General features: G+C 38.7%; 2 protein-coding genes across 2 annotated transcripts; one reads left to right on the top strand and one right to left on the bottom strand.

Moving 5' to 3' along the window:
- The first annotated feature begins 101 nt into the window (after positions 1–101).
- LOC112054659 (radial spoke head protein 6 homolog A) lies at positions 102–9,240 on the top strand. The gene is made up of 13 exons (XM_052888198.1): positions 102–105; positions 592–632; positions 1,876–2,001; positions 2,646–2,734; positions 3,301–3,388; positions 3,983–4,067; positions 4,683–4,813; positions 5,438–5,557; positions 6,116–6,269; positions 6,901–7,046; positions 7,556–7,770; positions 8,207–8,351; positions 9,016–9,240. The coding sequence occupies exons 1-13, from the start codon at positions 102–104 to the stop codon at positions 9,106–9,108; spliced, it is 1,437 nt and encodes a 478-aa protein (XP_052744158.1). The 3' UTR covers positions 9,109–9,240.
- On the bottom strand, positions 9,217–23,566 carry LOC112054638 (ribosome quality control complex subunit NEMF homolog). The gene is made up of 18 exons (XM_024094490.2): positions 23,282–23,566; positions 21,954–22,125; positions 21,477–21,679; positions 20,820–20,956; positions 20,184–20,359; positions 19,627–19,821; positions 18,697–18,879; positions 18,037–18,287; positions 17,577–17,772; positions 16,765–16,943; positions 15,126–15,297; positions 14,468–14,597; positions 13,584–13,813; positions 12,979–13,048; positions 12,375–12,574; positions 11,551–11,703; positions 10,519–10,646; positions 9,217–9,987 (listed from the first exon to the last, which is right to left on the bottom strand). Exons 1-18 carry the CDS (start codon positions 23,335–23,337, stop codon positions 9,789–9,791), a joined length of 3,030 nt encoding a protein of 1,009 aa, XP_023950258.2. The 5' UTR covers positions 23,338–23,566; the 3' UTR covers positions 9,217–9,788.
- Between the last annotated feature and the right edge of the window lie 57 nt (positions 23,567–23,623).

Genomic DNA, 23,623 nt, shown 5'->3' with positions numbered 1-23,623 from the left:
CTAGAAATACAAAACCAAAACAAATCTTTGAATTTGAATCTATTGACTTTGACATTGACATTTAACATGACAATTGACATTAAAATAATCCGTTCTTAAACATGAGTTCACTAAAACAAATATCCGTTTATAAACACACTATAAATGCGAAAGTGTGTTTGTCTGTCTCTGTTATAGTTTGTCCGTCTTTCATGGCAAAACGGAGCGACGAATTGACATGATTTTTTAACTGGAGATAGATTTAGATTAAAAGAGGGGGTGGAATTTTTTATGGGACTTTTATTCATTAAACGGGACGCCAGTATTCATTAAAGTTTCAACCTTGTTGAAAACAATGTTGAAAACATTGACTATAAAATTGTAAATTGTATTTAGGGTTGACAATCGTTGACAACGTCACTAAAGGTCGATTCATGTTATTTCTTAGACTATAATAGAACGATCTTATTTGCATTTAATTTTATTATTTTGTCCTACAGGTATCCCATTAAATAATTTAACATGTCCAAAACATATATGTTGGAGCCAGATATTATAGCTGCGGCTGAAAATGTTATGCCAGATCTTAACAACGATTTGGTGATGGCAAAGAATTTCCTAAAACAACAGAGTGCCGCCACTGGAGATTCACTGTAACTAATTATTATCTTCTATCTAGTTAATTATGTAACTTCCTGTTTTCTCAATCGACTTAAAGACCGCAAGACAGTAATAGCCAGATAGACCGAAGGAAGGCTGTTTGTCAGCCCATGCTCTTAACATAGATATCTACTAGGTATTTCTACCGAATCGTAAATCTATGGGTATCAATCATCTATGATCGGAGCTTGGGCTGTTGGAGGAGCTTGGGCTATGGGAGGAGTCTCAATCGTCCAATTAAAAAGCTTTTTACTTATAAAGCTTTGTACTTGGACGGTTGAAGGTCTGGATCCTTGAAAGCTGTTATCTTCCAATGCCACCACAGTCCAAACTCCAGAATTGCCTATCTTATCTTACCTACTTACTAGCAGACGCCCTGTGATTTAATCCGCTTAGTTGGCGGGGATGAAATATAGCCTATGTTATTCACAAATAACGTAGCTTTCTATTGGCAAGTTGGTAAAATTTCAAAAATCAGTTCAGTAGATCCGGAGATTACCTCTTACAATCTCACAAAATTTAACCCTTTAGCAAAAGATTGTAGGACCATAGCATACTTCCATCCTTCACAAAATAAGGCTATGCAGATATTAAACTGGGGTCCAATACCTTGGTATTATTAGGATTGTAAAGGAGTCAACAATTTCCTCAAAAATTTGCTTATCCCTCAGATACGATCATCTCGTCGACATAATCCACAAAATTATCTCGCAAAAGCCGCCAGATGTGGTGGATCAGTTCGAGCAGTACTCCTGGGAGGTCAAGCAAGAGAAGTTTCGGCTTAACTTCGACTTGCTCAATGACATATATCTCTCACCTCCTCAGTTGCAGCTTATTAGAAGAGTAGAAGAGATGTTTCAGGTTTACCTTCTAATGTTCGATTGACGCCATTATTGTTTCGTATCTACCTTTTTTTTGACAACCTCTCCGGCGCTGAGGTAGTGCAGTGTTTCTCATCAGAGAGGTCATGTGTTCCCTGCTCGTCCCAGTTTGGGATTTTTTAATTTCTAAATTAGCTTAGGTCTGGTCTTACCGGCAATAAAGTACCAAGCGATTTAGCGTTCCGTTACGATGCCGCGTAAAACCCGCCAGAGGTATGGGATGCAATTATTTAAAATTTTATAGTAGTAGTAGGTAGGTGCCTACATATGCGTCTTACTTTAATTTTGTCTAGATTTGGGTAGTTAGATACAAAATAGGAATGAAAGAAAAATATATAATTAATCTTCAATACAGCTAGTGGCTAGCAAATCGGAAAAACTAGATCAAGAGGGTGAGGAGGAGCAAGAACTGGACCTGGAGGAAGACACAGAGAAGCCAAGAGTAGTGGATCTTATCGAGCATAACGGTTACTTTCGAGAGGTTAGAATGCAATCAATATTAATAATAGTGGGTAGGTACGGTGACAATGGCCTGATTCCTGAAGATAGTTCTTCGTACAGTGCGTGTTGCCAGTGATGACCTACGGATTCGAGACTTGGTCACTAGCTATGGGCCTCAAAGTCACACAGCAGGCGATGGAGCGAGCTATATGCTTGGAGTTTCTCTGCGTGATAGAATAGAGGAGATCGGCAGACGAACCAAAGCCACATCGCTCAGCGAGTCGCGAAGCTGAAGTGACAATGGGCAGGTCACATAGTTCGAAGAGCCGATGGACGTTGGGGTCCCAAGGTGCTGGAATGACGACTCCGCACCGGAAAGGTCACTAGGTAGACCGAGGCCATCAAACGGCTTGCAGGGATCCGCTGGATGCTGGCGGCTTAAGACCGTTGTGCTTGGAAGTCAATGCAAGAGGCACATGTCCAACAGTGGACGTGCTTCGGCAGATAATGATGACGACGATGTTGATGATAACGGTGACGTAAAGTCTAGGCTTCCACTTCCTTTAGATTGGGCACGCAAAGGAACTATTCTCATTTCTGCATTGCCTGTAACATTATGTACCAATGTCTTACATCTGGACAGTGCGATTCTTGAAATCATTAATTTTTTGGTTATATTTATAGGGTGGTTACGGACTACCAGACAGCGAGTGCTACGCGCTTTACATAGCTCTCCACATGCTTGCCATCAAGGAGCCTATCTCTACTGTTAGGTTAGTTCATAGAAGACCAAAATAACGTGTCCTAAATTCGCAAGAACATACAGTGGGTCTTATGAATTTAATACAGACGGGAACGGGATTTGATCCGTCAGAGTTCATAAACACTATTTAGATTGCTGCTGTCGTTGCTTCATGTACGAAGATCGTGGTCCTGATTGAGATTGTCAGATTGACTAGATTGAAATTGGTCTTAGGCTTGCTATCTATGCAGAAGATTAGTGCTGTGCTCTCTAGTCCGATAAAGCGATAGGTACATGATACATCGCGATTCTGTAAGATATGAAGTGCGAAAGAAAAGAACCGATACTTAGCTTTACCTACTTGCTCTATGAGCACGAGGGTGACACTGTCGACTTTCTAACAATAGACTGTTATTGAGGTCCTGCTGAAAGACAACCCCAGTAATTAATAACGCAGATTTCTGATGTAAGTAGGAACGAGTAGCTCTAATAAAAATTCTTTGGATTCTGCTATTACCGATTAGTACGAGTAAATATCTACTTGTGAAGTTGTTCTTGTTAGGCTTAATTAATTTGAGTCTTTTTGTTTTGTAACAGATTTTTCGGAAAGATTTTCGGAACCAAAATGAATTACTACGTGGCTGAAGTAGATTTGACTATAGAAGAGCTGGACAGAAGAATTCGGGTTAGATTATTTTATTCTCCATAAATATTAATGCAGTTTGTGTAAAGTTATATACCTAGCAATCCTTTGTTTCCAGGTAAAAAAAAAGTAATTCTATATTTTTATTCCTCCGCATATAGTTTATGGAACCATGTCACCATTCGCCAGTGTCTTACGTTCGTGTGTCAACCCTTTAAACAAACTATTATAGATCAAACTTTAAGGGCCTTTGCGAAACAATTGAGGGTCCTTTGCAATCTGCTACTTACCTCCCAAAATTAACAAGGTTAAAATCGAATACAAGATTTCAGGTATCCCCGGATACGCAGGAGCGTGGCTGCAGGTGCACGCGCCAGCGTCCCAGCCGAAATCACTTCAGGCGTCGGATTTTTGTGTGACCTACAAAGGGTCAGCTGCACCTTATTTCTGGATATGTCATAAACCTCAGCAAGAAATTGACGAAGGCGGATGTAAAGGTTTTTGCGGAAGGCAGAGGCGAAGTTTCATTATAACCCTAAATACTTAGACATTTTAGGGCGTCTCAACGTGCTCACCACCGTGCCCTTTAGCCGTCTTTTGCCAGCGACTCCATATTAACTCATCAGTTATTTTTAGGAGTTTGAATTGAAAGACATGCCCGGCGAGGAAGGTCTGGACGAAGATAAGCCTCCGGATGCCGGCGAAGAACAAAAGGAATTAGGTCAGTCATGGTACTACAGTAAAATGATATACCTAAGCCGATATTAAGGTACCTTTTTTTTGTTTAGGGGGGGAAGTCTCTTCCTGAGATACCCATAATTACTAGGGGAAAAGACGGGTTATGTGAAACTTACCACAACAGCCCCCTTGGTAGCCATTCTCAGCGCCATTTGATAGGCTATTGGGCACTCAAAAGCCCCGTCAGCTTATACTTGATATTAAATTTTTTTTTGTAAATCTATTTGTTATTTAAATAAATAAATGGTAGTTATAGAGCCATTATAGCCCAGTGAACGTTAATGAAAATGACCCCTGCCTACTATACGGAGGGTGTAGTTTCGAATCTGGTCCAAAGCATGCACCTCCAACTTTTCAGTTATGTGCATTTGAAATTAAATATCACGTGTCTCAACTCTCAAAAACCTGCATACCTGAGAATTTTCTTAATTCTCTGCGTGTGTGAAGTCACAGAAAACATATGGTGAAGTTTACCAATCCGCATTGGGCCAGCGTCGGGGACTATTCACCTAACCCCTCTCATTGTGAGATGTAACCCCTGTCATGCTCAACAGTGAGCCGAATATGGGTTGTTAATGATGAAGATATGCGTTTATAGGCGGGGAAGAAACAAAAGAAGAGAAGCCGAAGGTGCCGGTTCCCCCTAAACTACCTCCCCTCCCTAAGTCCACGTGGACGCCTCCCATACCTATACCCGTCGAGAGACCTGGACAAGGGGTCAATAAGAAGGTATGTGTGCATATCCTTCATTAATTGAAACTACGTACCTACATCCAATTGAGGATCCAGCCGCTCCTCTCTCAGGATTAATTGCTTATTCCCACATTTTTTGTTTTTTTTACAGCTTCAAGATACTGCAAACTTGAGTAAGTAGGTATGGTTTTAATTTCAACTCGATACCTCCTTTTTTTATTCTTTACAAGTTAGCCCTTGACTACAATCTTACCTGATGGTAAGTGATGATGTAATCTAAGATGGTGGTGGGCTAACTTGTTAGGAGGAGGATGAAAATCCACACTCCTTTCGGTTTCTACACGACATCGTACCGGAACGCTAAATCGCTTGGCGGTACGTCTTTGTCGGTAGAGTGGTAACTAGCCACAGCACGGCGTGCACTCCATACATGCATTAAAGTACTGCATACCCTAAGAGTTGTTTTCTGAATGCTTATTAAATAAAGATTTTTCTAGTTTGCTTAATTTTATTACTAGTGCAAAACCTGATCGACAAACTTATGCACGCCACTGCTCCATACGTTTTTGACATATAAAAAATTATAACCAGCCCGTAAAGGATCACTTTGTTGATCCTTTACGGGCTGGTTATAATTTTTTTACCTACCCACATTTGTAGGTATTCTACGTGTGCAACCAGCCTGGTGAGCCGTGGGTGGTGCTGCCGGACGTTACTCCGGATCAGATCCGAGTGGCCAGGCTCACGGTCCGGTGCATGACTGGTGACTTGGATGCTGAGGTATCATCATCATCATCATCACCATCATCACCATCATCGTCATCATCCTATATTATTGGCATATTCGATTCGACAGGCCGAACCTCTTTTCTTTATAAGATAGGGGATTTGAAAAGATTATTATCAGCCTATTTCAAGGTCATGTTGGAGGGGATCTGAAGCTTTAGACACCATACTGATACTATGTGGGATGGTGGGCTTAATTTTGTTATTCACTAGCGGACGCTTTTTTAATCGGTTAAACTCTCCGGTGTGCAGGTTTCCTCACGATGTTTTTCCTTCACCGTTTGAGACACGTGATATTTAATTTCTTAAAATGCACACAACCGAAAAGTCATGGCTCTCAGGGGGCCCGGTTAGTATCATTGATATCTGATAATGATCGTTACAGAGACAAAGACATGTAATTCGCCAGCCCACATTGGACAGCATGGTGAGACTAAGCTTCCATATCCCCTCTTCTATAAGGAAGAAGGGTTTGGCTTCTAGAGGGCCAATGATTTTATACTATAGAGGGCTATAAAATACGAAGATAATGATATCCTCATATGATTGTAGGTACTTACGTTTCCGCCCTTCGAAGGCACAGAGCGGAACTATCTCCGAGCTCAAATAGCTCGGATCCATGCGTCTACGTCAATATCGCCGCAGGGGTTCTTCACCTTCGGCTCCGGGGAGGAAGAGGAGGACATCGACTTGGAGGAAGGGGGAGGTACTCCATATACCATCTATGAGGATAGTAATCAGTAACAACCCACATTTGGCTCATTGTTGAACACCAGTCACAGAATGAGAGGTAAGGCCTTAGCCTACCACGCTGTCTCAATACGGATTGGCAGACTTCACACACGTAGACAATTAAGAAAATTCTCAGGTATGCAGGTTTCCTCACGATGTTTTTCCTTCACCGTTTGAGAAATTGAGACACGTGATATTTAATTTCATAAAATGCACATAACTGAAAAGTTGGAGGTACATGACCCGGACCGGATACGAACCTATGCCCTCCGAATCGAACGCATCACACTATCACACTAATATTATAAAGGAAGGAAAGTTTGTGTGTGTGTGTACGTGTGAAAGTGTGTAAGTACGTTTCTTTACGCTGCGGCTACTGAAACGATTCGGCAGAAAATAGATTTTACTCTGGATTAACACATAGGCTTCCGGAAAAATCCATGGTTCCCGCGGGATGAGTGAAAAACTGAATTTCGCGTGGACTAAGTCACGGGCGTCCGGCTAGTAGGTCATATGGGTACCTATTGGGGTCTTCTTTTAAATGTCTGTTGAAAATACGACGAATATCTTTACCGTTAATTACCTCTTGTATTTTTAATTTCCAGGAGATCTGGCCTTCAGTCCCAACCCATACTACCGGGGCCACACGTTGAAGGATCTGCTGGACTCCAACCTGACGTACTGGGTGCATCACGGGAGATACATCCTCAAGCAGGGCAGGACTTTGTGGTGGAACCCTAATGCTGGGATGGTTAGATCTTCTACTGAATACAACTGATGATGAATTCATCATCATTCGGGCTTTTTTGGGAGAAAGAATGGGAAATACCTACCGTAATATTTCATAGTTCCACACGGGACCATGGCCTTTTTATCCGATAGGTACTAGGTAAATAAGCCAACAATTGCGTAGCCTGTGGTCTGCCTGGGGCTATGAATTATAATATACAAAGGCTTTTCTTTCTTCTAACTAATTTTCAGTATAAAATCTCAGCTCGGGGTTTGAAAGATGTTGGTATGCGTACCCAGTAACGTTCCTTACCGAGGAAGCATGTTAAGTCGTCGGTCTTGAGTATGTTTTCGTTAATATCTGATAATAATTTTAAAGAGTCAAACATTATCACTTGCCAGAAACCGCATTGGAGCATTACTGGCTCTAAGCTCCATACTCCATCTCCTATAAGGATGAGGATGAGGTATATAATAGCATCATTATGATGTCCATGTAGTTTACAGAATAACTTGTAAGTTTTTTTCCAGGATGAGGGTGTAGAAGAGGAAGAAGACGAAGGCCCCGTACCAATACCGCCGGAGTCAGGCCCCATGCTGTTCACGCCGCTGTCTGAAGACGCGCGGATCGAGGGTCTGCCTGCGTGGAGTACACGCATCAGCTCCACCCTGGTGCCGGAGCGAGCCCTCGCCGTGCTGAGGAGCAACATCTGGCCGGGAGCTGTTGCTTACTCTACTTCTGGGAAGTGAGTTGTATCATTATCAGCCTTGCAAATACTTGAGGTTGATCCTTGAAGGTAAGATACCCAGAAAATGTGCACAAGTGGCTCTTTTACTAAATACACCAATTGGCAGGGCAAGGGCAGACAAAAATGCCCATACGCTATTGGAGACAAAACACTTTCACAGTCGCGTCCTGCTCACACCTTCATAATTTCACAATCGCGCCTTCTTACTCTTGCAATTATTATTTTTTTAACAGCAAATCTATGTATGGTACTAATGAAATGGTACTGTCTGTACCTATTTCTCTTCACTGGTCGTATGTTAGTGCAGGAAGACAGCGGAGAAATCTAGATGTCAGGGAATGGGCGAAGCTGAACACAGTTTAACCACCACTTGACCGCCAAACTTCATTACATTCGGGAATGTAGAAATAACAGCTCTAAAGCTATGTTTCAGAAAATCCGAGTGTTTATACGTGGGTTGGGGTCTAAAGAACCAGCCGCCCAACTTCTCCCCGCTTCAGCTGGCGCTACCACAGGACGAGTACATCATCGGGCCAGAGGTCATGGAGATGGCTGACCCTACATTTGCTGATGAAGAGGTGAACATCGATTTTAAAAAATACGGTGATCTTTTGTGCCTCAGAGAGCATGTTAAGCAGTCGGTCCTAATATTTATCCTAATGCAACGAAAGAGAGAAAGAAGATTTCCTTACGTCTGAAATTGGGCCAAATTTCAGAACGATAATTTAACTGATTAGGCAAATATAGGCTTCTTTGAAAATAGGCCTTTTAAGTTGTCCTTAATTGTCTTAATTTATGGCCAATTTTCAGCTCTACCATTCGTATAATTTGGGCCTGAGTTTGTACGGAGACTGGGTTTCTCCTTTTTCAGATTCCGCGGCTTTTGGTCGACGTTTCTATTTTTCTTGTCTCAGGATATGTTGAGGATGGCATTTTAAACCTATTGTGCACGTCAAGAGATAAAGTTGTTGTTAAAATAATTTTATTTACGTAGGCTCTCTCTATCGTCCAATCGCAACACAGATAACATATTATATCGATCCCTCTTTCATGGCAATGGGATAAGAAATAAAGTGATATGTAGTCAAAATTAACCCCAGACCCCCTAGCCAAGTTGCACGTCGATTCTCTTTCTACGATAGCTAACGCTTCGAAAATTAGAAAGATGTATGGGAATTTGCTGTCGACAGGTCACGTGATCAAGATCTGTCATGCTGAATATAATCTGTCTCCTATTTCTAGGCGTATCGCATTGCTCACCTCCCCCCACCTCCACCGCCCGAGCTGCCCGGCGAAGGAGAGGGATTCGCGCTTGAAGAAGAGGAAGAAGATTGAACCTACAGCCTATTAACAACTTTATAGTTATTATTTTACTGCATTATTAACCAAGACGATAATGTTTGAGTTAGAAACGCTTATGAAACTTGTAATTAAAAATCTATATGATAGTAATAGAGCAATTTTATTTAATTAACAATATCTTTGTACAATTATCAACTGTCCTTAAATATAAATTCAATAACAATGATAATATCACGGAAATATCTTGGGAAATGAAGAAAACCTCATAACATATTGTACAAATATCGCCCCAACATCCCGAATGGAAGGAAAATTCCAAAACTAAAAACCCATCAAAAATCACACTTCTCAGATTTAGAAATGTCTATGTGTTACATTCCATAATAAATAAAATAATCTGTTACACTATAATCATACAAACATTTTATGGTGTGGTATCAGCATGTACACAGCAAAAAACATTTGTGGTCCTTCGAGCCGGATAGGACCTATGTACAGTACAGCTACCTATATTGCTTACAGTCGAAAGTGCTTATAAAAAAAAGATTACGAGTACTTGAAACAAATGAAATTTGAATTTATATTACGACACAATTTTTTTATACCGCAATTATTGATAAATTGTTTTAGCGTAGTTACTTTAGTTTGAACAAAAAGTGCAGTGTATGCGTCCAGTGAGCGTTCATACGAGCCGCAGGTATGCGATAGGTATATCATTTCTTCTTCTTGTGTAGTTGGGGTGCGGACAGTTTGACCTTTCCGGGGAAGTTCCTCGCAGTGTTCTCCTCTTTGACGGCCTTGAGGAGGTCCCTCTCGCGCGCAGTGCCCGCCTTGTCGCGGAGGAACACTTGGAGGGCTGTTTTGGCCGCTTTCCCTCTTTTATTGGTGCCAGGCGTGAGTTTCACTTTGTACCTGCAGCAGTTTAAAACTTGTAGAAAACTAATAAAGTTGTGGTTCACTGACAAAAATGATTATGAATTTTAAATTTAACCTAAATAACTTATTGCAGACTAACTTGAGAGTAGTTAGTCTTTTACGAAAATTTCACTTACTCAATTGCTATAAAGTTAGCCTTGCTGAAACCGAATAACGGCTTTTTTCATATTATACTTAAAGTAATAATTAGTGAAAGACTAAGGTTAAGTTATTGCACATACCTTAGCATAATAATAATAATAATAATATATTATAAGTTTAGGTTAAAGTTAAATGACCAATTATCACAATTTAATTAATTACATAAGTAAGCTAGATCTTAATCTTATGAAGTACCAAATTGGTACTTTACAAGAGAAAAAAAAATAATAAAAATAGGCTATTTTCGTTTTTATTTTTCTATGATGCAGCAGCAGCATGTCTCTTATTTTAATAACTGTTAGTAGAGACACACGCATGCACGCACCCACCCACACAAACACACGCACGCGCGATGACGTCACTCACTTGTAGTTGTGCAGCGAGGAGTAGGGCGCCACCACGGGCACCGCGAACAGCAGCTCGTCGTCCGCGTGCGGGCTGCCCGTCAGCTGGCACAGCATCTCCGTGTCCGCGTCCGCGCCCGGCTGCTCCGTCTGCACAGAACCAGCCCCAGACGGGGGACGTGAGGAAACATAGAAGACAAGGACCATCATCATTATCAGATGATGAACGACTATCTAATACTAGTATAGCTTCTTGTTGTAACAAACTTTTTTTTAATCGGCTCAGTCTCCTCTCAGAATGAGAGGGGTTAGGCAACCACGCCGGCCCAATGCGGATTGGCAGACTTCACACACGACGACTTTAAAAAATCTCAGGTACCTATACAGGTTTTCTCACGATGTTTTTCCATCGCCGTGTCACAAAACACGTGATATTTAATAGGGATGATAACTGTTTTTTAAATTGTATACAAATGAAGAGTATCCTAATAGTAAAGCAATTTTGTAAAAGGAACAGGGTATCTGCGATCATTACTTTCGGAGCTGATCCCTGAAAACGGCCCATACAAAATGGTACGAATTAATGACGTCGTAAGTACATATTGAGCGTTAAATTTGTATAGGTGTTCAAACAAAATTACTAATATCATATATATCATATGTTCTAAAAAATGTCACATTTAAAATGTCACACTAATATCATATGTTCTAAAAAATGTCACATTTAATGTAAGGAAGCTAAAACTGTATGAATTTTCATCTAATTACGATAAAAGATTTTAATAGATTATTAAATTTTATAATCTCATTTATTTTGCAAATATCCAGACAATCTTTGCTTTTTATGTATAAATTAGTTAACATTGACCTTATTTATCCGAATATTATCAAAAAAAACCAACATATTCAAACCTAGTCATCATCCCCATTTCTTAGTTCTTGTATACTATTATAAGACCAACGGGGCGGGGATCGAACTACCACCACTCTGTGATGAATCCGACCGCTCTTACCATTGGGGATGATTATAATGTTAGTATAGATAATTCCTCACCTCTGGTTCAGGCTCAGGGTCCTCTCCATCAGACTCGGCCTCCAGTATGAGCGGGGCGGGCTGGGGAATCTTCTGCTGCTTGGCCTGTGCCTTGCTCTTCGGCTTGCTGGCTTGTTTCAACGCCTTCTTCGACTCCTTCGCTGGCTTGTCGGACTGAAATTAATGAAAACTCTCAAATAGAACAGACAAGACACACATCTATACTAAGTAAATACGGTATTCGACGAGGGATGTGCACTGTTCATCTAAATACAAAATTGTTTCGTCACCAAAAGTAAAGAAAAGGAGATCGTCCATTTCAGGCCCACTCTTGTATCCCGTATCATTAAAATTTAAAAAATACAAAGATTTTATTAAAATCTAACTAAGTGTATAAATCTAATTAAATAAAAAGAAATAAATAAAATGAAAACCCAAGTTTTTTAGATAAATCAAGATGGCGCCCATAGAGCAACTACGACATGACAATTGACAGCAAACGTCAAATCAAACTGCATTAAAAACGTCATCAATCCGCCATTATTACCCATAATAGTGTTGCGTATCTTGGGAGAGAATAAATATTATTTCGAAAGAATAAAAGTAAATTAGTAGATTTGTATAAACAAAAATAGTTAAAAAAAATATTTTTTTTTATTTCTGCCAGGGACTGACTACAGACAGACTACAATGACTGATCCTGGGCTTCATACAATTTTGGACCATTTCCTTTCTTGGAAGATACTAAAACACAGTATTTTTTAGCCCGACCCAGGGGTCAAACCTCAACGTCATGATCTGATGCCATGTAGAATAACCCCTAGATCAAAAGTTCCATCACCTACCTGTAGCATTTCCATCATAAAAGCTTTATCCTCTTCATCTTGATCCTTGTATTTCTTCATCTTCTTCAGCTTGCTCTTCTGACCGCGCTTTATGGTTGACTTCTCTGGTTTCTTTTCTTCTTTTGCGTTTTTGTTCTGCTTCTGTCTTTGTGCGCTGCCCTTTTTGGGCAGAGCGGGGAATACTAACGGTTTGTCGTCGCCTGGAAATGTATTCACGTGAATATAATTTCAGGGCTTCAGTCATGTTACATATAGATTCTCTTTCTACAATCGCTAACTCTTTGAACATTAAAAAAAAATGTTTGGGAATGACATTTCCGATTGATAGATTGATATATCGTTAACGAATGTCTTTCCTACACATTTTTTAGCTGTTGATTTTTCTTTAAAATAAACTAGCTGACGCCGCGCGGTTTCACCTGCTTGGTTCCCGTTCGCGTAAGAATACGGGGATAATATATAGCCTTCTTCGATAAATGGCCTATGTAACACTGAAGAATTTTTCAAATCGAACCAGTATTTCCTTAGATGAGCGCGTTCAAGCAAGCAAACAAACAAACTCGTCAGCTTTAAAATATTAGTATAAGATAAAAGAAGCACTTACTTCTATCAGAAACTTCGGATATGGTCCTAGTTTTTGATTCTATAAACACTTGTCCAGTTCCGTGATCCACCTGGTGAGAACAATGTTATTATTGCCTGACCAGAAATATAAATACTTGGATTTTGAACGCCACAAGTATTTTTAGCTGTCTGTACTGCATTTAAGTAAGCTAGTTATTAAATGATTTTAGTCAATAAAAATAAAGTTACAAAATAGATATAGGAAATGTGATGTGAAAGACAAATGTCACATAAACGAAAGAGGGCTGTATTTTCAATTCTACCGCAATTGCTCTAGATTTGTCTTTCTGGGGTGCTAATATACGAACAAGTAAAGTGAAATAGACAAAATATTATCCAAGGGCAAAATATTATCCAGAGTTGTCCCATCCCATCTCTTGTGTTGTAATGTCTCTTTCAACCCAACGTGGTTTAAAAGAGACATCGGTATTTCCGGTTTTGACGCCATTGCTTGAAATTTGTCTATTTCTCTTCACGGGATTATCTCTTCGGTCACATGTTACGGCACTGGTCTCGAGGTATGCTGTGTTGCGCCTACTGCTGTTAAAATTGAGTCATAATGATGACTATAATCAAAATACTTACTTTGATATGTGTATCCAAAACTCCATCCTCGGAGCTGTCACTATCAGATTCAGAGACATCTTTCTCTTGCGTTTCTAATTCTTGTTTTTCACTTTGCGTCGTCTCTTCAGATTCGTGTTCTTGTTGGTCATTGTCGCTGGTTTCTTGAATTTTCATGTTGACTGTCTCTTCAGATATTGTGTCGAGGGGACTTTTCTGTTTCGTATCCTGGTCTGTTTCTTGGGGTTCGTCTAGATTAGATAACAAAACATACAAATTACATTTATTAGTCAATATTTGAAGGCCTATGACAAACCTAAATTTGAGAATACATGCTTCTTTGTTATGCGTAGCAATGAACACGTCTTACGAAGTATCGCTCAGTGTTCGTCACCCTGATATGTAGTTCCTAAGCCTAAAGTGTCTGTACTCACTGATGCTCATTGATGCTTGGTCTCTAACTATAGGCCTCTTAGGAGGCTAAGGCAAAGTAACTTAGCAGGCGATGAAGCAATTATGCTTGGTGTTTCTCTGCGTGATCGAATCGAAAATGAGGAGATCAGTAGAAGCAGAACTAAAGTTACTGACACAGCTCAGCGAGTCGCAAATCTAAAGTGCATTGAATGGGGCACATAGACCAAAGCGTCGATGACGTTGGAGTTCCAAAGTGCTAGAATAGGAACCCTGTACTGAAAAGTGCAGAGTTGATTGATACCCACTAGGTAGACTGACAACATCAAGAGGGTGGCAGTTAGCCGCTGGTGACTCGAGACCCTGTGTTTAAACGTCCATGCTAGAGGCCTGTGTCCAGCAGTGGACCTCTTTTATCATTATCATCAACATTGATGTTGAAGATAATGATGATTATTACTAGTTTTGTTACTGCATGACTCTTTCTATCTCACCTTCGCCATCATCAGAGACGACTATCTCCTGTTCATCTTCGGTGTCCTGCACGGAAGTGACCTCGCTGACGTCATCAAGCGCGGCGCACCTCCTCTCGTCTCTGTGCTTCTCTATGCAGCTGTCTTCTAACTGTATGATTATTGGTGATTATACTTTAGATGGTAGACTGGTTTATGCCGCGATACATGAATAGATCAATAAGAATTCGGGACAGTTTATCGGTGGCTGTATTCCACCAACTTCAGGGGATAATAGTTTTAGTTTTATTTTCGCCATTTTAGTTTCGCTACTTTAAATAGGCAACAAAGAAAAATCTACAGAATTTATTATTTTATAGTATGTTTTAAGGATCAAACTCGAATTGTCGAAGTCTATTTTTTAGTTACTTTTGGATATATTTTATCGCTAGATGACCCTTAAGTTTGATTTTTAACAGTGATAAGTACCATACTAGGTATAAAAATAGTACAAGTTGTGTCAGAAAGCTGGCAAACTTTCATCTTATATAAAAAGTAGCCAAAACCCGCGCAGTTCCAGTTCCCATGAGGCTACTGGGATAAAATATAGCCTGTGACTATTGACACTTGCTATATCTTCTTCCTTCTTGATCTTCTTTGCATAAGATAGATAGGCATATACATAAAGCTGAAGACTCACCCTAAACATAAAGCTGAAGCCGAACTGCAGGTGTTCCGGCACCAGGTAGTTCTTCCTGCCGCGGATCATGAAGGAGCCCGTGGTGAGGTACTCGCCCGTCGGCGCCGACTTCGACACTTGGTGGCCGTACACCCACCACGCGCGCGTCAGCACTTTCGCTTCCCATGCCACACTGACATAACAAAACACTAACGTTATAAAAGCAAAAGTTGGTTTATAATTCGGATATACAGGGTGACCCGTAATTGATGGCTAAAATAGAAATGGTAGATACACCACCTAATTATCTAAAACTAATTTGAATAGTTATTCGTTTAGTAAAAATCCCTAGAGTGACCAAGTTATATTTTTTTTTCGGTTTTTTTCATAACTCTTTACCTTGAATCAGTTTTTTCAATGCTGTAGCTGCTGGAATTAAGATTTTTTAGATCTGATTTATGTTAAACATTACAAATTAAATTACCAATGTACTGTATTTCTATTTTTGTAAATAATGTTTTATTTGTTTTGTACAAGAAGCAAGAATGCAACAATTATTTTTCTTTCATTAAGATGAACCAATGAAAATAATATCCATTATTTTAAAAACTTGTTACTTACGCTTATCGAGGTTTTGTATTTACAAAGCTGCTGGTAAAAATGTATGATAACAGTCACTGGTGGACCAAATAAATAAATAAATAAATAAACAATTAGGTGGTGTATCTACCATTTGCGTTTTATCCATTAACTACGGGACACCCTGTATAGATACACGATTGGATATATAGTGATCACTGGCAAAGTGGAAGAGACCTCGAGGACGTAGCCCGATGCGTTGGTCAGACCAAATCCGCGCCACTCTCGACACCAAGGTACACGAGGCTCTGCAGGTCCCGAAAAGCCTAGCATAGCGCGACATCGTCTAGTAGCAAGCTTGTGTTAGGGGTCACGACCCTCAGTAATGAGGAATACGACGAAAGGAGGAGGAGATTGGAACACATAATAGTTACTTTTTATCCGGGAAAAAAAATCATGTTTTCGCAAGTCTCCTAAAGGTGAGAATATTGCGGTATCACATTTACGGAAGATGTGGACTCGTTATTTGGAATTAAAATTTAACAATATTTGTCAAGTCAAAATTCGACGGACATTTTACACCAACACTGCCAGACTCTCAGATTATATCTACTTGATATATTCTTTGCAATCCTTGGTCTATTTACGTATACACGTACACGTCGCTCGGGCGCATGTACCGCTTCACCAGCAGCTCGTCCTGTTGCCGCTCGCGCGCTGTACCTGTAAGCGACGGCCGCCTGTCCGGCCTCGCTGAGGGTGCGGGGCGGCGGGGCGGCGGCGGGCCGGCGGGGCACTTGACGACGACGGAGGACGCGCCCGTCACCTCCGCGTGCACGTACACGTCACTCGGGCGCATGTACCGCTTCACCAGCAGCTCGTCCTGTTGCCGCTCGCGCGCTGTACCTGTAAGCGACGGCCGCCTGTCCGGCCTCGCTGAGGGTGCGGGGCGGCGGCGGGCCGGCGGGGCACTTGACGACGACGGAGGACGCGCCCGTCACCTCCGCGTGCACGTACACGTCACTCGGGCGCATGTACCGCTTCACCAGCAGCTCGTCCTGTTGCCGCTCGTGCGCTGTACCTGTAAGCGACGGCCGCCTGTCCGGCCTCGCTGAGGGTGCGGGGCGGCGGCGGGCCGGCGGGGCACTTGACGACGATGGAGGACGCGCCCGTCACCTCCGCGTGCACGTACACGTCGCTCGGGCGCATGTACCGCTTCACCAGCAGCTCGTTCTGTTGCTGGTCGCGACCGCCTATCACCTGAGGCGAACGATAGTTTGGAACCAATCATTATTTAAATCAATGGAATGTCATCATCATCATCATCATATCAGCCGATGGACGTCCACTGCAGGACATAGGCCTTTTGTAGGGACTTCCAAACATCACGATACTGAGCCACCTGCATCCAGCGAATCCCTGCGACTCGCTTGATGTCGTCAGTCCACCTGGTGGGGGGTCGGCCAACACTGCGCTTACTAGTGTGGTACTAAAAATGGAATGTGCCATCATTTAAAGAAAGAATCCCTAATAGGCCGTACAGATTACTTTAGTATTTTAGTCGAGTTCGAACAATTTTTGGATTTACCGCCCAAAAATCGTTCGTACTCGACTAAAATACTAAAGAAGTCTGAATTAGGCCTGAATTTGAGTATCGCAAGGGTCATTGTAACATGGTAATTTTTTCTGTGTCTAAAAAGATTTTTACTAACACTACACTTAATTGGAAACTTTTAACAGGTATAAATGATAAAACATTTGGAGGTGGTATATAGCACTAAAACATCAAAGTCAATCTCCGATATAGGAATAAAATTAGAAAGTACTTTACTGTTTATTTAAACAAAAGATGATAAACATAAAAACTTTATTAAAGAAAATTCTTTATCTTACCAAGTAGTTATCAGAAGAGATGAACCAAAAGAACTTCTCAAACCAGTAATTTTTCCTCGCTTTGGTAATGTTACTAATTGTGTGGGCCTCCTTCAAGGTCTGTTTGGTTTTCCGTTCGGCGCTTTTGAGCGCTTTATCTGCTGATTCGACAGTTTTCTGTTGTTTCTTTGCCGCATTACGCTTTTGGTCGTAATACCTAACAACAGTAAATACTTAATTTGTTGTTTTACCATCAACTTTGATTAAATCGTTGTTTTTTTTTCAATAATTTCATTTACTTTGGAATTTTTAAATATAATGAAACATACGGGACCACTATGAGTACCTTGTGGAACGCTAGAAATGAGGCTTACAGCTCTATTGAGTAATAACCATTAAAAGCTCGTTTTACCTTTTCTGTTGGATTTATCAATTAAGCTTTAAGATGCTCTAAATTCATAACTAGGATTTTTTAACTTACCTTCTAGCATTTGCAAATGCAGTCAAAGATAAGTCAATATCGATCATCATAGGTTTAAGCTTTCCTTCTTCATTATCATTTTCCTCGTCATCATCATCATCATCATCAGCCTCATCATCGTAGTTATATGGATCACTGAGCAATAACGTGATGTGATTGGTTTTAAGTTTAAGTTGTTTGATGGAAGAAGCTACCGGATCGTTATTCTCTTGCGCCGTTTTAACTAAGAGTTGTATATCATCCCAAGACATCTGCAATAGAATATTATAATTTATGTTATGCCTTATTGTTGTGCTTTAGGGTTTCGTACCGACAAAAGACAAAAACGGAATCCTTACATGTAAAAAATTAACGTACAAAAGATACGGCAATTTATGCCACATAAAACGTATAATTTGACACTCCAAGGGAATCAAAAATTAAAAAATACTTTCAGTTGAACATGTTGGCAAGTCTAATAATATTTAAGTCTTTATTTGAAGTATGTAATTACTCGGGTTATAAGCAAATGTACAAATTCTTACAAAACATTTGGTGAGCAAGAGCAAGAGCAAGCAACTCTCACTCGCCATGTTTTTTCAATACTTGAAGTACAAGGGTCTAAGCTAAATGATCACAAGTGGAGAACATTTACACGGTTTTATCATTAAATGTATTTACCTGGTTAGCTATAGCCGTCTGTATGGCCAGTCTGGCCTGTTCCACCAGGGACTCATTCCTGGATATCATCTCGGCGGCCTTCCTGTCCTCCAGTTGTACCCTTTCCAATTCCGTAATTCTCTTCTCATGATCTTTTCGAACATTCTGGAGTTTTTTCATAGCTTCACGTTCCACATGAACAGTCTGTAATTATAAACTTTTATATGCTTATCGTATCAATGTAAAAAATTAAAATGTGACTTAGCAATAGTTTGCTTTTTGTGCATGCATTAATTTTAGTAGAAATAAAAATTAACTTTTATTTGAGTAACCCTATCAAATGCCTTATATAAAACATTTTTTTTCATTATTCTTTTATTTAAATTCTATGAAAAATAAGCTTAAAAAATGTAATAGAAGTGACACTTTATAATCTGGTAGAGAAGTTTTCTTAGAATTTTATTCCACATTGAATGAGCTATTGTTTATAGTTTTGCCTCCATTCTTATAATAATTCACAGGTTTCACACTTTGCGACCAGACTAATGTAATGCAGTGTGTTGATGAAGTAAAACAAAAGGTCAAGTTTGCTAAAAGTTGACAAAGAAGTTACGTTTAATTTTACATATTTCAGGTGCTAAAAAGTCAATCAGGCCAGCTAGATCATTATATATTATACTCGTAGTTTGCTTGTTACAAATTTCTTGATTATGGTTGGTACTAACATTCATTATTTATGTTATTATGGAGAGGAGGTATCAGTGTTGGTATAAGTGAGAGGGTATTTGATGACTAGAGCTCAGTTGTTTGTTAGGCAGCATGGACACCGTCACTCTGCCAGTTGCGTTAGTGAACCTACTCCCAAGGTCACTAGTCCTGGGACCTGCTCGAGGTTTACTCTATCATAAAATAATGGTACAATCACTGTCGCTGCTACCACGTCACACTTACCTTAAGATCAATCTTCTGTCCTTCTAAAGCTGAGTAGAATTCATCAACGGCCCTGTCAAATGTATCAAACTCGGCGTGTGGTTGGTCTTTGTTCTGTCTATACAATATTGGATGGAACTCCTGGTTGGTCAGCAGGAATGTTGGGCCACTACCATCTGGGTTGGGGCGGTCTTCTTTCTTTTGGATTATGTAGCCCTTAGAAAATTAAAAGAGATTGATTTATTTTATTATACTAGCAGAGCCCGTGATTTCACCAGTGTGGTTTTCTGTGGGATGATAATATATTCCATTGCTGTAATTTTTTTTAAATCAGTCCATTATTTTTTGAGCTTAATCGAAAAAAACAAACAATCAAATTTTACCACTTTATAATATTAGTTTAAGACTAATATAATTTCAGTTTTTTATTTAAATTCATTTGTTTTAGTTAATTTTTAGTAATATACTTTGAACATATGTAAAAAAATCTTTGTACAAGCTAAAGAAATTATGTTAGAATTGAATTATTATCAAGTTTTATTAATTATTGTGTTTAATTTAATTTATATCCAGCATACCTTTGCGACTTGGTTTTTTCCATTTTCAATAAGCATTTCAGCCTGTTTCAAAGCAGTAACCAACTTATCCAAGTGCTGTTCTATTTGGAAACCCTTGTTAGGGTCAGTGCTGATCTTCATATTGCCAGACAAACCATTTTCTAATAACACATGATCTATTACAGATGCTCCATACTCTAAAATGGGAAACTTTAATCAATACCATAATAAGAATACCAATTTCACTTAGATTTACCCTGGACTGCCAGACTAGGAAATCCATATATTGAAGGTCAGTCTCTTCCATACCTATGCACAGACAAGTTTGTATGTGTGTTTGTTTTAGATAAATAATTTTAAGCTAGATAACAATCTAAAAATTTCTATCAATTGGAAAAAGTACTTTTTTTAAGGTTGAAAGTTATATTAACATATTTGGTCTAAAAGTCTAATTAACATGTTTAGACCTTATTGGACACTATGTCCAAAAGATTAAAAAAATTCCAAAACAACACATGAACAATAGCAAACATTATTAAAAAAAAAAAGTTTCAAAAAAGTGGTGGTCTATAATTATGGTAAAAACTCGAAAACACCAATAGGTTGTTAGATTACATTTATAATTTAAATTGAACTCTCCTTATACTTTTAACTTACCCAAGTTAGGATTGAGTATCTTTTTAAGGTTGTCTCCAGGTTTGCTTTTGCCAAGTATTTCCTTCAAGGCATCTGCAGTGGGAGCCGCATAACTTGTCTTAGCTCTATCGAGTGGATACTTTTCTTTTACAGCAAACCTTCAATTTAATGAATAAAAGCTTTATTTATTACTTTTTTTAATTAATAAATTATTTATTTAACAATATAAAAAGAAATTCAAAATTTTTATTTCTTTTTTATTTTATAATATACATATGATGGTCATGGATTCTTTATGAAACTCACTGTAAACCAAACATTTATTAAGTTTTTTATATATATAAGATTTAAACTATTTAAGTATTTTTTTAAATGATGCTATCAAGGAAATAAATAAAATAATCCATTTGGTAATATTAATTTTATTTTAAAGAATATTTGCCATATCTTTTTAAACATAACCAAAATTACCATTACCCTCCAACTAGTCAGGAAAGACTGTATTAGGAGTGGGTATGACAATATACCAACGGAGCGGGGATCAAACCACCACCCTTCGGTGATTTGTCTGACCGCTCTTACCGTTGAGCTATTGAGACTCAAATATTACTACTGACTACTTGATTTACTAATAAATCAAGAAACTAACATAATAATTAAATAATGGGAGTGTATTACCTAATTTTATCACCCTCCACATGAGGTCTGAGTACATTGAGAATAGTCCATTCACAGTCAGTCAGTACAATGTTGCCTCTGTCGTACAGTTCCAGTATGACATGGTACGCCGCCTCTCCGCTACCAAACTGCAAGTCTACTATCCTGTCTACGCCAAGCTGGTTTAACTTTTCTAATCGTTTGTTTTTTAGATGTTTACGGAGCTGAAAATTTTAATTTATTATACTGGGTGATTTTTTTAAGGTTGAACTAACAATATGATTATTCTTTTAATTTATTAAAAAAGTAAAAGATATCTATATATATATAAAAATGAATCCATATAACCCTTGGTCATGCCATCACACGTGCCCGGCTGGACCAATTTCATTTTTTTTTTAAGTGTTGGCGTAGGATAGTGTGAAGTAGTTGAAAGATTACATCGAGTTTCACGCAGACGAAGTCACGAACTTTGTTGAATGTTAAATTAAAGCAAACCTTCATAGTAAATCCAGATGGTGCAACATTCTTTGGCCATTCAAATTGTGTTGTATGGAACCTATTGCCAGACTCCAGTAACAACACAGACTTTTCTTCTGATCTCTGCAGACGAATGACATAACTTCGATTGTCTATGTCATACACTTGATTGACTCTCATGCCCACTAGCCTGGAAAATGATTTGTAATGTGGTCATTGTAGATTTAATCATCTTTGCTATTTTACTGTGATGTAATAAAACAAAATGTTATCTAGCACTGCAATGATATTTCAATTTGATTGTAGCCAGAAGGTTGCTAGTTTTACAGTATTTCACTTATTATATATTTTGAAGAGTGTATCCACACACTTCTCAAAATAATAATATACCATAGACATTAGACATAATTTTACTATTACACTGTAAGACCCCAGATATGTTTTCATCCTTAAAATTGTATAATGCTATTTTCTTCTCCATTTATTTACTAGGGTATGATGTTGTGTAGAAACCGAAAGGCTTGTGGATTTTCATCCACCTCCAAAGAAGTTAGCCTGCTTCCATCTTAGATTTCATCATCACTTACCATTACGTAAGATTGTAGTCTTTTTCAAAATTTGTGTTTCCTTAACCTGGGCATTATTAAGACCACAGCATATGGATATCATTTAGGCAATCACTCCACCTTAGGCCTAAACAGCACTTACAGCCAGGTAATATTTTGGTTAAGTGCAAGATTATTTTGTATAATAAAATATAATATATACAAAACATATTGATTAAACTCTACCTGATCTTTAGCTTAGAATGAATTAAGAAATTCTTTCAGTGTTGGAGGATAGGCTAAATATTTATATAAGCCTACAACATAATCAATTCAAGGGACACCACAGCTAGCTTTGCTATACATTTTAAAACTAGATTACAATCTTATAAGCTGAAATCTAATTGCATAACAAAATAGATCTTGATGCAATGAATATTTACCATTAGCCTATCATTTTAAAGATGATCAAAATTGGTTTAGCTTTTTCTAATCAGTGTAGAAATGATCAATAATGATGAATGTTATGGAGAGAACTTGCTCTTAGTCTTGCTCTTATAACTAAGTTGCAACTTGCAACTTAGTTATAAGCTCAAAGATTGAAAAGGCTTTGATACAAAATAAATCTCTTTGCCGCGGTTTTTATACGATATTATTTACTTGACCATTCACAAATTTATCAAGTCAGAATGTCATGAAAAATATTTTTTTAATAAAAACAACATAACCTGAAAACATTGTTGTTACAAACACTATAGATCTTCAAGGAAATTAATTTATTGTCACGAATTTTATAAATACCTTTGCAATTCAGCAACCATGCACACTATGTCGTAAGTATTGAATCGGTTCTTCATTTTGTATTGAAATTAGGTTTAAAATGTAAATAAAACGACCTATACAACAAAAAACATATTTTGACTTCGGTTAAGTAAATTATTTCCAGGGGAAGGACGGAAATTCAATAGTTAGGTTTTGCTTAACTTGAACTTTAAAATATTAACTTTAAACTTTGCTGAAATTATTAAAATATCAAATTCCGCAAAATAAAAACAGCAACGTACTTTGACGTTTGATGGCGAATTACTTGACACTTGACATTTGACAATGACAGCACACTATCAAAATTCACAAACGTCAAAT

Source organism: Bicyclus anynana, chromosome 21, assembly GCF_947172395.1.
Source record: "Bicyclus anynana chromosome 21, ilBicAnyn1.1, whole genome shotgun sequence".
NCBI classification, from domain to species: domain Eukaryota; kingdom Metazoa; phylum Arthropoda; class Insecta; order Lepidoptera; family Nymphalidae; genus Bicyclus; species Bicyclus anynana.
Note: the sequence above shows the minus strand (reverse complement) of the source record. Positions and strands in the feature narration are given on the sequence as shown.

Bases quoted from the DNA above. Each gene is read 5' to 3' on its own strand.
- LOC112054659 (XM_052888198.1), top strand. The intron at 2,735-3,300 runs GTTAGTTCATAG...GTTTTGTAACAG, and splicing joins GAGCCTATCTCTACTGTTAG to ATTTTTCGGAAAGATTTTCG. The intron at 7,771-8,206 runs GTGAGTTGTATC...GCTATGTTTCAG, and splicing joins GCTTACTCTACTTCTGGGAA to AAAATCCGAGTGTTTATACG.
- LOC112054638 (XM_024094490.2), bottom strand. From the start codon at position 23,337: ATGAAGAACCGATTCAATACTTACGACATAGTGTGCATGGTTGCTGAA. The intron at 17,773-18,036 runs GTAAGTTAAAAA...TACTGTTGTTAG, and splicing joins GCATTTGCAAATGCTAGAAG to GTATTACGACCAAAAGCGTA. The intron at 14,598-15,125 runs GTGAGTCTTCAG...ATAATCATACAG, and splicing joins GCTTCAGCTTTATGTTTAGG to TTAGAAGACAGCTGCATAGA.